The sequence below is a fragment of the Haliaeetus albicilla genome, chromosome 5, assembly GCF_947461875.1.
Source record: "Haliaeetus albicilla chromosome 5, bHalAlb1.1, whole genome shotgun sequence".
Lineage (NCBI taxonomy): Eukaryota > Metazoa > Chordata > Aves > Accipitriformes > Accipitridae > Haliaeetus > Haliaeetus albicilla.
The window spans coordinates 38,952,461-38,965,095 of NC_091487.1; the positions used below are offsets into that span (position 1 = coordinate 38,952,461).

The window sequence follows — 12,635 nt, forward strand, 5'->3', positions numbered from 1 at the left end:
CCTTGCAGCCCTTTAGATGGGAGCATGACAGCAGTTAAACCTTTTGGGTTTTTTTCTTTTTAAATCCTTCTCACCTTGTTCAGTGTCCTCTTGGCTGTAGGGCATTTTGTGGTAATAAGCATACATAGTGACTTGCATGAGGGTTTGAGTTGAGTGGGAGAACTGTCTGGGAACTAGTAGCTTGAACTGGGATGAGTGGGAGAACTGTCTGGGAACCAATGTAGCTTGAGGGAATGCTTGGTGTTTCACAGGTACATGGAAAGAAAATAAGATTAATATTCTGTTTTAGTGTAAGGTGAAATGCTACAGTAATTTGCCTTAAGCTTTAGAATATGACTTTCTTCCACCATTCCCAGCATATGGTTTTGGTAGGTAGGGCATGTTTTAGAGTTTTGATGATCTGTTCATTTAGTCTTAAGCTGTTTATAAAATTATGTTACCAGGAAGGTAAAGTCATGGTGTATTGTAGGACACACAGATGTTAGGCCTATGAAGACTAATATTGGGTATGTGCTTCCTACTTGTAATTCAGCAGTAGATCTGAGATGAACTGTTCTGCAAGTGAAAGTGCCTGGGCAATAGAGTTTACATTTAGAGTTTATCTTGACCAGACTCTTGGGCCTGTCAGAGCTGCCTCCTTTGGAGCTGACTTTTAATCCATGTTTCCTGAAGGATCAGTAAATCACTGGAACTGTTTAGTAATGGTGCATGGAAGAATCAGTTTCCTGGGAATAAAGCTATTCCAAAAAAAAAAAAAAAAAAAAGAGAGAAAGAAAAAAAAAGAAAAAAATTGTGTTATAGATTTTTATACACTTTGGTAATGGATTTGTTTAAAAAGCTTTTATTATCAGTTCAAGTTTTAGTGGAAAACTGTGTGATGAAACACTAAAGCAAACTGCAGAAACAAGTGTAGAATCATATATATTATCTGGAGATCTAAGTTTTATTAAAAAACCCAAGATGTGTTCTATTCAAGTGCGTGCTGGATCTTATTCAGTGTCCCTTTTCAAACAGCTGGGGATGTTCAGGGGTTGGTTGAAATCCATTTTCTGCAAATTGTCCCACTTAATCCCTTTCCTTTAGAATACTGCCCCTTGCATTCCCTGCACACTCTCCCCACCTGTTTTTGATTTGTTCTTCCTGACATTTGCAAATGAAAGAAGTGACTCTTATTGATCTTTCCTTCTTGCCCTTGGATTTATTCCAGGTTTCTTACTAGCACACTGCTCTGTTGAGCTCTTTCAAATCACTGGATCCAGCTACTAAATATTTCTTGTTTACCCTCATCCTTATTTAACATCTTAAGACAAAACTTTCTTATGCTATCTCAGTTGGTTGAAGCCACAGGCTCTCTGAATCCTAAACTGAGCTGTTGGCAAGTAAAACAGACGCTTTGTGGGTTGAGATATTGACTGTATTAACGTGACATTACATGTTCTGTGTGATCATGCAGCATCTAAATAGATGTCTTTTTTCTTTTTTCTTTTTTTTTTTTTTTCGCCCTCCCCTTTAGGTTCCGTAACTGATAAACCATCAAGCCAGGGTAATTCAGGAAGGAAAGGTGAGTGGAGTCCTGTGCTTCAGCAACTTGTTTTGTAATAGCAGCTGCCCAGCCAAGTCCCTTGAGATAACTCAGAACCTGGGTTCCTAACCAGCTCAGCGTGCAGGAGATTTACGTGCCTTTAGACCTCCCCCTTCAGTAGGAGGAATAAGATGACGGTCTGTTGGTGCACCACCCTGTGAAGTAGAAAATGGTGTACTCTGCTCTGTGCTTGTCAGCTGAGGTGTAGTACATGAAAACAGAGCTTCCCAAAGGGGTGGCTGGCACAGAATAACCTTTGCTTGTTCACCTTGAAGTAAACTACTGAGCATTTCCCAGTAAAATCACTAGAGGTTTGGAAGGCTATCAGTATGACTAGTACACTGGGAGTCAGGAGTGCCAATGTCATGGTTGTGGCTTTATATGCATTGAAAGGTGGGGGGTTTTTAACAGAGCATAAAACCCTCTGGCCATCTGGAGCAGCACTGTATTAAACCCTAGTTGTGCTTGGAAACCTCACTCTGCATTAGGCATTGGTCCTCCTTCTTTACAGTCCTTTCTTCAGTCCTTGCCTTTTCTGAGCGGGGCACTAGAGATGTGTCTTTCTTCTCCTGTGTGTATTCATAGCCCTTCTCTGTGTCCTCTGATTTGCATTCATTGAATTAGTCTTGGGAGGGGTTACCACTGAAGTATATGTTGAGGAGCAGTCAAGGTTGTAGGCCTTCTCCACACCCTGCTTTTCAATCCCTGTCCCCTGCTAGCCCCCATTCAGAGTCAACTTTTGAGTTTGTCTCCTTACTACAGGAAAACAGTGCTGAATGCATCCTCACTCCTGCTGGTGAGGATGAAGGGTGTTTACTGGGAGAAGTTCCTGTTTTGATATCTGAAGCAGGATTTTTACTGCTAACTCTCTAAACCAATTATTCCTGACACTTCAAAACGCAGGATAATGCCTACCTTGATGCCAACACTTTAATTTGAAGAACATCTTCCATGCTGGGACTGTCAATCATGAAAACACTTAACAGGAATTACAGATTGCTGTGTTCAGAGCAGTGATGCATTTTGAGCATCTATTGATTGTGTATAGTAGCTTAGGAAAAGGTAGGGAGAAGAAAGATGCAAGGAGAACTACTTTGTTAAGAATGAATGCTGAAGCCTGCTTCTTATTTTAGGTAAGGATATGTTTCTGTAAACCTGTAATTATGTGTTAATGTATAATTGGCACCTGAACGCATTGTTATCATTCCGTTAATGCAATCATTGCTAGTCTAGCCTGAAGTACAAGCAAATCAAGTAGCTTTTGAAATCTGCATTATTTTTTGAGTGGGGGTTGTTTGTAGGCTTCCTACCTGAGTAGTTCTGGTCTGTTCTTCTAGAATTGGAAGCAGCTGACATTGGATTTCATAAGAAACAGAAGCAAAAGGGGAAGACATCTGAACTTGTTCCCACTTCACTTCCTTTATTAACTCAGAGGTTGGAACACACAAAAAAAAAAAAGAACTGTAAATGGAATGAATTAATCTAAAATTTGTAATATAAATTGATTCTCCTTGGTGCTGCCTGTGACATCCTGTTTCAAGAATGGTACGCTTGGTCACGTGGCTGGAGAAACATCCTGTGCAGTAGCTGTCAAGAAAAGGAAAATGTTTCCCTTTGGGCCAGCATGCTTCAAGCAATCATGTAAATTTTGTGTCCCTTCCAATTCTGAATCTGTTCATTTCTGTTGGAAGCCCTTGCAAAAGCCACTGTGGCCTTTCTCCATCACGTTAGAAAAATACTTGTGAGCAATTATTAAATAGGTCTTTTAAAATCAAGAAGGCTTTTAGAAACTGGAATAATTTGGTTTAAAATTTGATGGACTTAGCATTATTTTTTTGGTTAGTGATGAATGCCTAATCTAAAAATGAATTTGGCTTTCTTAGCAGTGTTTTTTCTTGACTTAAGTTACTTTGGTTCAAAATTCCAGTATCCAGTCCTGTTATAAGGAAGTTGGAACCAAAAACAGCCTGGCTTCTTTGAAGCAAGGTGGTCGCTGGAGGTCTGGCTTCTCTGAAGACTGGTGGCTAGCCAGCTTGCATATAACTATCCATTCTAGCTGAGTGTTCAGACTCTTTCTGCAAAGATTGCCCTTTGCAAGAAGACAAAAAGGGCAGGATGAGGAGGGGGCCAGCAGGAACTGGGTCAGTGATGACCTTTCTGTTGTAAAGGTACATCTTGGAAACTTCTGACATCACTTTGGGCAACTGCCATCTGACTCGGGAGTTTTTGGGCTTTTCCCACTGCACAGCAGACTCCTGTCTCCATCTGTGGATGAGGGTCTCTGAGTCAAAGAGCATTATCTGGCACAGAATAGGTGCTCTCAGAAGGAAAATGAATAGCTAAGACTCTCAAAAGTGATTTCTTTTGTCCCATTCATACAGGAATGTAAAATATGGAGCTAATAAACTTTGTGTGATGCTGGTGCCTTTCAAGTCTTCAGGGCAAAATAGTTTTTTGGATGGAGGCTGCTCTGCCTTAGAAACAGTGCAGATGGGTAGGCTTAAGCTGTTGGGTAATAAATGAAGACTTTACTAGCATATTAGCTCTCCTTTAAAAGAGACAGATTAATGTTGGAAGAAGAAGAAGACTGGTTATTGGTAATAATTCTCTTTCTCCAAATGTTTTGGCCTCTTTTCCATCCTGTTTAGCTCTAATTTCTGGGGGTAAATAGGTATGATGGAGTCACCAGAAGACGTGAGGTAACATGCGATTCCACTCACAGGCTCTCTCACTACTGATGAAAAGAAAATGAAATGGCTTTATGGTCACGTGGCTTGGCATGTAGTTCCAGAAGTGGCTCTGTGGAGCTTTCTGCGGAGAACAGGCAAGAGTGCTGGCAAAAAATCCTTTTTATTTTTAAATCCCGTGCTCTGGTTGCCCATATTTACATTGCTGCTATTGCTGTATGATGCAATGCCAGTTAGTCATACAATTTGCCCTGTAAGGTAATTTAAATCAAATTAAATTGGCACCAAATGTAAAACTTTAAAATAGGACGTATTGATTTGTTTTGTGTCTGAGAGAAGTGTTCTGTTGCTGGAAGGCAGAGCAGACCTGGGCCTGGGGAGATGGAGACATGTTCGTATGAGGTGGAACGGAAACCCAGGTTCTCCAGGACACGCTCAGTGTGTGGACTTGGCAGCTCAGACACTTACCGCTGTTCTTTCTATGCTGAATTCAGGCTGCAAGTGAAGAGCAAGTTTCCAGGACCTTTGTCAGGGAATGCAGTTATTCTTGGGTGGGCTTAGGATATCCAGAACCTGCAGACTTCTGTTGCTGTCTGTTCCTTATTCTGGCTTGTTCATTGTACAATCCTTTTTCATAAGGAGCTTCTTGCACTAATTTACTCCAGTTGCTGCTTAGTTTGAAAGGCCTGAGAGACTTGGAAGATGCACGCTGTCCCCTAGAGGGCTGGATCTCCCCCCTTTCTCCCACTGGGAGGTTGTTAATGTTTTAAGAAGCAGTGAAAGGCATCCTTGGAGCCAACATGACTGGATTTCTTCCCTGCCTAAAGAATGCAGAACGTTCCTTTCCAGCCAAAGGGAAATTGTGCCACACGTTGAAACAAAACAAGCAAACACCAAACAAAACAAAACTTTATCTTCTTTATCTGAGGAATGCTGGAGCTTTAGGAGCTCAGAGCTACAGATTTGGCATATTGCAGCCATGAGTAGTGTCTTTTGCAATCACCAAGCAGGTTTTAAAAAGTAGGCTGGTCAGGAGACAGGGATGTAAAAAGCAGCCATGTCATTGTTTATCTCCATAAAGTCACTTGGTCTTCCTTCTTAAAACTGGAAACTGAGTGAATTAAAAGTGGAGAGTCTGGGAATGAGTGAAGAGGAAAAAAAAAAAAAAAAAATCTAAGTGGGGATACTGGTTTGTTAGTGGTTGTTAACTCTTCTGGACACTGTGTGAGAGGTGTTCATACCATTTTTAAATCAACTGGATGAAGGAAATGGGAAACGAGGCTTGGTTTTATAACCTGGGATTAAAAGATGATGCAAATATAGGGTAAATACGGGCTGGATAAACTGTCAGTGTCAGTCATGAAGAGTCTTGAGTGGTATGAACTTCCTTTTTCTTTCATAAAGTGTCTTGCAGTGCATAAAATTCGAGGCCTGTTTTGACTTGCTTTGTTTGCCTATTGCAAAAGGTGGCAATAGCGTCAGCAATACCCTGAACCTGGTGCAGGTACAGTGGTGTTGGTGAAACAAGCTCTGATGGCCCTACAGAAGGCAAAGCCTGGCTCGAGCTCATTTTACACTTGCTATCTTGCATGTAGACATGTCTCTTGTATGGAGTTGTGAAAAGCTTTGCCCAATGAGTTTGCAGGCTCCAAGAAAACACTGAAGCAATTTGAGAAGCCTAAGATGAACAACTTAAAATTCCTGTCAATTAAACATCTAGAATTGGGTTCCTTTTTGTGGATTTAACTGTGAGAAATGGGCTTAAAGGCAGGCTTTGTTGCAGGGAAATTCTCCACTGCAGTTGTGGGCAAGTTGGCCCATTCTGTGGCTCTTTTCCTGCTGGATTCCAAGAGTCTTACCTCTAGAAAATGTTAATGGCCTAGTTGTGCAGCCAGTAGACTGAGCAATTTGAATCAGTAATGAGCCATTAGTCTGAGTCAGTAATTAGACTGAGCAGTAAAGGGTGAACGCTCTCCTCAGGCAAACCCAAGTGGAGGACGGCTTGTGCTGATGTAAATAAATGGAACCGTTTGTACATGGAGACCTGGAAGCTTTGTCTGCTGGTGGTAAGAAGTCAGGTGCAGCTGGCACTAATTCACCTGCTGTCTGCTTGCAGGGCAGGGAGCATGCTGCCTCCACAGTGGTTAGTACGTCTCAAAGGACAGATAATATCTTGACAAAAACGTGAAGTTGAGATGTGACCAAAACCTGAGACTGGGACTTTGGTCTTCACCTTCTCCAGTTCTCTCTGGATTCAACCGGGTACTATCAGATCTGAAACAGAGCTGTGCTATTACACAAACCGAGTTTAAAGTGCCCAATTATTCCTGCCTCTCCAACCTCATAAATACTGAGAAAATGCTCTGTGATGTCATTAGCACATTGTGAAGGATACAAGAAAGGTGGAGAAATATTGCATGGCCTTCATCAGTAAGGTAAAAGAAATACAAGTTGACTGGGGCAGTATGAAGTCACATGATGGTTCTAGCTGTTGGACACCATCTTATGATGAATTTGTTGCAGAACTTTAGCAGGTACTAAGTCTGCAGTGCTACCCAAACAATTCTTCTGGATCCCTTCTGTTACGTATTTATTTTTGAATCAATAATACACTAGGCCATAAGTCTGGATGAAGGAGAATTTTCAAGGGAAAATTGCTTTCTGAACTATTTGTCAGCCCTGGTCCAGGAATATTACGTGACATGTTCCTGTCAGGTCTTTTCTGGGTAAAATATACATGTGTACACAAAGTGTGTGCATACAGTTTGATGCGTCTGGACAGAGCTACATGTGTAGTGTAACTATGTGGAAAGTCAGACTGTGCTATGTGTATATAGTAAGTCTGCTTCCTGAAAGCAGCAGACTTGGTGTGTGTGCTCTACGTGAATGTTCCAAGTCATCTGGATGTGCAAAAGCTTGATTTGTCCTATCCCACACTGATGGTGACAGTTTTGCAATCCCCCCTGATAAAATTTAACAGGGGGCAGGAAATCATCTCTGGGAGAAATGTGAATGTGTGCTGCTTTTCATGAAACTGGGATAAAAACTCAGGTGACTGAGAAGTAACTGGGAGAGATTAGTGCAACAAAAACACTGTCCTGCGAAGGCCTGAGTGGGCTGTGAATAAAAAATTCTGTAGATGGAATTTGTAGCACATAAGATTTTGGTTAGCTCATATTTGTATTTCCGAACAAACTCAGCAGTGGAATTGAAGTTTCCTTCTCTATTATAAAAATAGTTCTGTAAAAAGTACCATTACTTTAATCAGTAGGTTTGCCAGTTTGTAGGTATTCAGAATTCTGTCTGGTTCCTATTGCTATCCCTATGCTGTACATAATCTACAAAATTGTTTATTAAATTCCAGTTAAATGTAATTGTAGAAAGCAAGTGAATTTCACAGGTATGGTAGACTGTAGTTTGTCAATATTACAGATTTTATAAGATAGAGAGAACCCAGCTTTTAACTGGGAGTTGTGATCAATTTTTGTGAGAACAAAGGAATATAATTTCACAATACTGTGTATACTGGATCACTCTTCCAGAGTAGAGCAACGTTCTAAGAAACACTTAGCTATATCTCATAAATCAAACTGATTTTAAAAATATTAATGTCTAAAAGAAAAATTCAACCTTAAATTTGCTACATAAACAGTAGAATTTAAAAACAATCCTTTTGGGTCCCCACATCACTGACTTGTCTGAAATTGTTTTGTTTTCATCAAGGCATTTTTTTTGTGGGCCTCAGAACATATGTATCAAATTTGAGGCTGAAGAAAGTTTCATTGGCAAGTTTAAGCAGAAGGCAAATTCTGCTTTAAAGTATATTTTGGTTGATATAATGCAAGAATTCTGCTTTCATCTATAAAGCAACAGTTCTAATCGGTAGGTTAGTCTATATAATATGACTTAATAAAATTGTAGTTTACAAGTGTTATTATAGCAATCTACAGACTACTCATGTCTGTAATGTCTTAAGGACAGCTGTAAAGGTTTTTAAATGATTAAGTCATAGTATTGAGCAGCCTGGTGAGTAGATCTAATAAGCAGACTAACAATTGATTAAGCAACATCTGTTAAGGTATTATTAACTGTTTATGTGCTATACACGGATTTCTGGTGTCTGACCAATTACAGCTTGCAGAGAAATGGAATAGTTCTGGGGTCTGTGGGTTGTTTTTGTCGTTTAAATGCTTTGTAGCTATGTGGCCTCAACACCTTTTCTTTTTTAAAGAGTTGTTAAAAAAATTCTTCCCATGCACTTTGAGTGTCTGGATCAGCATGCCAAGATGTTATACTATTACGCTATGTATTTCTCTAGATACTTTAAAACAGCATCATTATAACTTTGAAATTAATAGTCCTAGACTTCCTGTCTTCTGTAGCTGTTTCTTAAAAATAAACCTGAGGATAAATTGGAGAAATTGCTGGGTTTGCAGATAAATGAAGCCAGAAGTTGTTTTCTTGTACCAGCCTAACATGACCATATTTTGTTTGAGTATTTGCATCCTGCAGAAGAATCTAGGCATCTGAACATTAAGTGTTGTTTTCCTTGAAATCAATGTAATGCACCAGGAAATGTATTTTGTTGTGGGTGCAGGGGTTTGGTTGAGGGACTGGAAGTACTTTCCTTTCAACTCCTTTGCTGCATGAGCTCTGTCAAGGTTTCTCTGTAAGAGAGAAACAATGAAATTGTGATAGGAAAGCTTGAATGCATGCAGAGCATTTGTGCTTGTAAATAAGGTAGGGGGAGGCTTCAGAGGCAACCACAAAGTTTTTTCAAGTTCCTGAGATGGCACCTATGGGAATTAAAGCTTCTTTAGAACAGCTCTAGCTGGAATAATAGCTTCCCTCTATGTGCTCATCTGGGTTTTTGTTTTATGTTGACAGCAAGGGAGATGTATTGCAAAATGCTTTGCCTTTGACAAAGGCTAGGGATGGGAGAAGGCCTCCTGACAGACTGAATTTCTCTGGGCTGTGTCCATGTCTTATTACATGTCGTTGTGCTCAGCTTGGTACTCAGATTCTGATAGGACCTTTAGGTGCTGCAGCAAAGCAATTCTCAAGTGTAAGAATGTGACAGGTTTCATTTTGACTGTTCAGCTACTCACAAATATGCCTTTAAATGATGATGGTTCTTAAGATCAGTTGTCTTGGGCTCATTTTGAACAGTCAATCTGTAGATGGATGGCAGTCTGTAACTTTGAGGAATGACCTTCCTCCTCTTAAAATAAAAATATTTTAATTTTGAGAATATGGTGTCAGTTGTACCCTGTGTACACTTTTGAGATGTGCTTTGTTCCATATGTACAGATTTCCTTCTGAAGCATGTTAGATTCTTTGGAGGTCCTTCCAGCACAACTTGGTTACCCTGCCTCTCTGCCTCCCTCCATTCTTCTCCACTATTCCTTCAGTTTCATAATCAAATACAAAAAGTCCTTTAGACTAAATTCAGATCTTGTGGTTAACTAGCAGGGCAATATATTTAGAGAGCAGATTTGTGCTCACTAAAGCTCTGAACCTCTACGCTTGATGATTCTGGAGGGGGGGAAACCTGCAGAAACAAGTGGTGAAAAAAATATTTAGGTTTTTTCCCCTTTCCCTCATTTGCACACATGCAATACAGACGTAGCAGCGAGGTATCCATTCTCTTTGCCTGCGAGGAAATGAAAAGGCGTATTGTAAGCCCAAGACTAGTCTGGTTGTCAGCCAGGAATTAGTCCTCTAAAGGAGAAAGGGAGAGAGGCCGGTGAGAGAAGAGGCTGGGCAGGGGGAAGGGGGAGCTGGAAGGGGGAAAGTAGACTTTGAGATAGGTTCAATGCACATGGCTAGAGATGGAGGGGGTCTTGTGCTTCCTCAGCATGCAGGTGTCAGGAGAAAGGAAGGGAGCTTGTGTTCTTATACATAGGCATGTGTCTGGGGAATCAGGGTCAAAAATTTAGACTATTTACTTAATCCCTTGGAACAGCTTTTTTCTCTTCTGTTTTCTTTTTGTGTTTAACAGACTGCTTTACAGGGGACACGTGTGGTAATTAACACATGCAGCTGTAGGGCTTCAGCCATATGTCTGAATTTCAAATGGCCATTGATCTGGGAAATTTGCTGCTGTCTCCACCCCCCACTTATAGGCCGTATTCCTTGAAGACATGGGGGAATTTATAGAGTCTTTACCTTGAAGAGACCAGAGCTGGAAGGAGAGGAGTGAAAGGGAATGTGTGTGTGATGTTGGGGAGAGAGGGAAGAGAGACTGTGAGATTCCAATCACACCCTTCATGCCCCTTGCCCCAGGCCACCATATATTTCAGGTAGCTTCTAAAACAGTCCCAAAGCCAGGGATCTGATCATTACTCATATGAAGCTTGCATAACAATTGTTAATTTTTTTTCCTCATTCAGCAAAGCAGTCTAAGATCAGAATCACAATGTCCTTGCAGACTTTTCAGATGTGCTCCCCTTTCCACAGCTGCAGGTATCTGCCCTCTTACGCAGCCTAGAAGTGGCAAGGTAGAGTTGTTTGTGGAGTCTAAACAGCCTTTCAGGAGAGGTAGTCAAGGGAGGAGGTGTGTGTGTTGCAAGGGGGGGGGGGAACAGAGAATACTTCACATCAAAGCAGAGGCTCCTGAAAGAAGACGTGATGTATTGTAAGTAGAATCAAACCAGAGAGGCTAAACTAAACAATCATGTGGTGGTTGTTGCTTTTGCCAACAGTGATCAGGCAGCTGTTGACAGTGCTATAGAGCTTTCTGCAAACTTCTCTCCAAGTTTGGGGCAATGTGAAGTGCTAAAATCTTGCTATGAGATATGGCGTCTTAAGTGAAATATTTCTTTGTGCGGAAACTTTTTTGCTCCCTGTTTTATTTCAAATGTCACTCAAGGCAGTGAGCCAAATGGAAGATGGTTCAAAATTAAGATACTGTGGTTTAAAATCCTTCAGTATCTATCATACTTCTAGTGCTTAAAGGGTGAGATAAAAATATATTCTTCTACCAAGTAGGAAGCTATAAAAAATGTAAGCCTCTTCCTCTGCTTCCTCTCTTTCAGTCTATTTTTAAGCTTTCTCAATGCTGGCTATTGCTGATTCTTTGATCTCATCACTCACTCCACAGTGTGAGTAACACTGACACTTTGGAGGTGTTTCTGCTCTGGAAAAAAACCCCAACAAACATTCCTAATAGTGTGTACTCCAACTCTTGCTGAAGGGGGACTGTGATTTACCCAGCCCTTACAATATTGCTGCTCTGTTTTATTGTGTTCTGTCTGTCCTCTCCACTTTCCCTGTGAAGCTTAGTGCCAGGACTGTCTGGAGCAGCTGTGTACCATACTGCCTCTTCTGACTCGCCTCCCTTTTCTCCATTTATTACTATGGGCAGTGCTCCATTTTGGGACAAGATGGCTTAACATCCCTTCTATGGATTGGCATAACCTTTTCCAAATAATTTGGTTGTAGCTTATGTTGATATGCACTTGGATACAACTTTCGTTACACAGATGCAGGGACTAATTCTTCTTTATTCACTGTTTATTACAGCTGGTTTATTTCCTTTCAATTGTTTATCTCCCTGAAGAATAAGGTTATTCCTGTTCTTTCTCTCCTCTTCATTACCTTGATTCTTTTCTCTAGAGAAAAAGGAAAGTGCTGGATTTACAGCCGTATAATTGCTGGGTTGCATTTACCACAGGAAAGCTTTTCTATGCCAGTTGACCTGTGAAGGTGTCTGCTGGTTAAAATGAGCCTTGGAGACTCAGTTTTGAAACTGAGTGCCATCTCCACAGCCAGCTGCCATTGTCCATTAGGAAATATGTCATGATTCTTCAGTAAGCATCAGGTAGTCATGATTTTTGGTAACAGGTAGTTTTTGATGCTATGTGTTATGACCAGTCCCAAAAGCCATCCAGTCCCCTTGGTCCTTTTAGGTGTTCCTCTATTTCTCCTTGGGTATGTGTATCAGTAGGGGGATGACATTAGACTTTTGAAGGACAGGTAAGTATGCAGCTGAAAGAAAAATATTCTTTACTTCTATAGGGAGCCTCCTTCTGCAGCCTGTAAGAGTTCTTTAGGTTTTAAAGTATTCTGATAGCCTTCCCGTGTGTCACTGGAGCTGAGCTTTTTACGCCACTGAAATCGCTGCTGGTACATAAGTAAAATAGCCACACTCAGTGATGGTCGCAGGTTCTCGTCTTTAGCCGTGCAGCAGAACGTTGCTAGAAGCTGTGAAACATCAGTCTGCTGTGACAGGCAGGCTGCAATCCTGTCTGAAAACTTGCCAGATGACCGAAGCAGAGCCTGGGAACTGAGCTGGGGCTCTGAGCTTTGCTCTACTTCTCATTCCTTAAAAAGCAGTTGAACTAGTGTTTTTTAACCATACTTGC

General features: G+C 40.9%; 1 protein-coding gene across 6 annotated transcripts in view; it reads left to right on the forward strand.

Moving 5' to 3' along the window:
* Nucleotides 1-12,635, forward strand: part of SMOC1 (SPARC related modular calcium binding 1) — a 139,750-nt gene that overhangs the window by 64,140 nt on the left and 62,975 nt on the right. For all 6 annotated transcript variants that reach the window (XM_069784234.1, XM_069784235.1, XM_069784237.1 and 3 more), the window contains exon 5: nucleotides 1,514-1,561. In XM_069784234.1, the coding sequence (XP_069640335.1) occupies nucleotides 1,514-1,561 (48 nt within the window). The remainder of the gene's footprint in view (nucleotides 1-1,513; nucleotides 1,562-12,635) is intronic.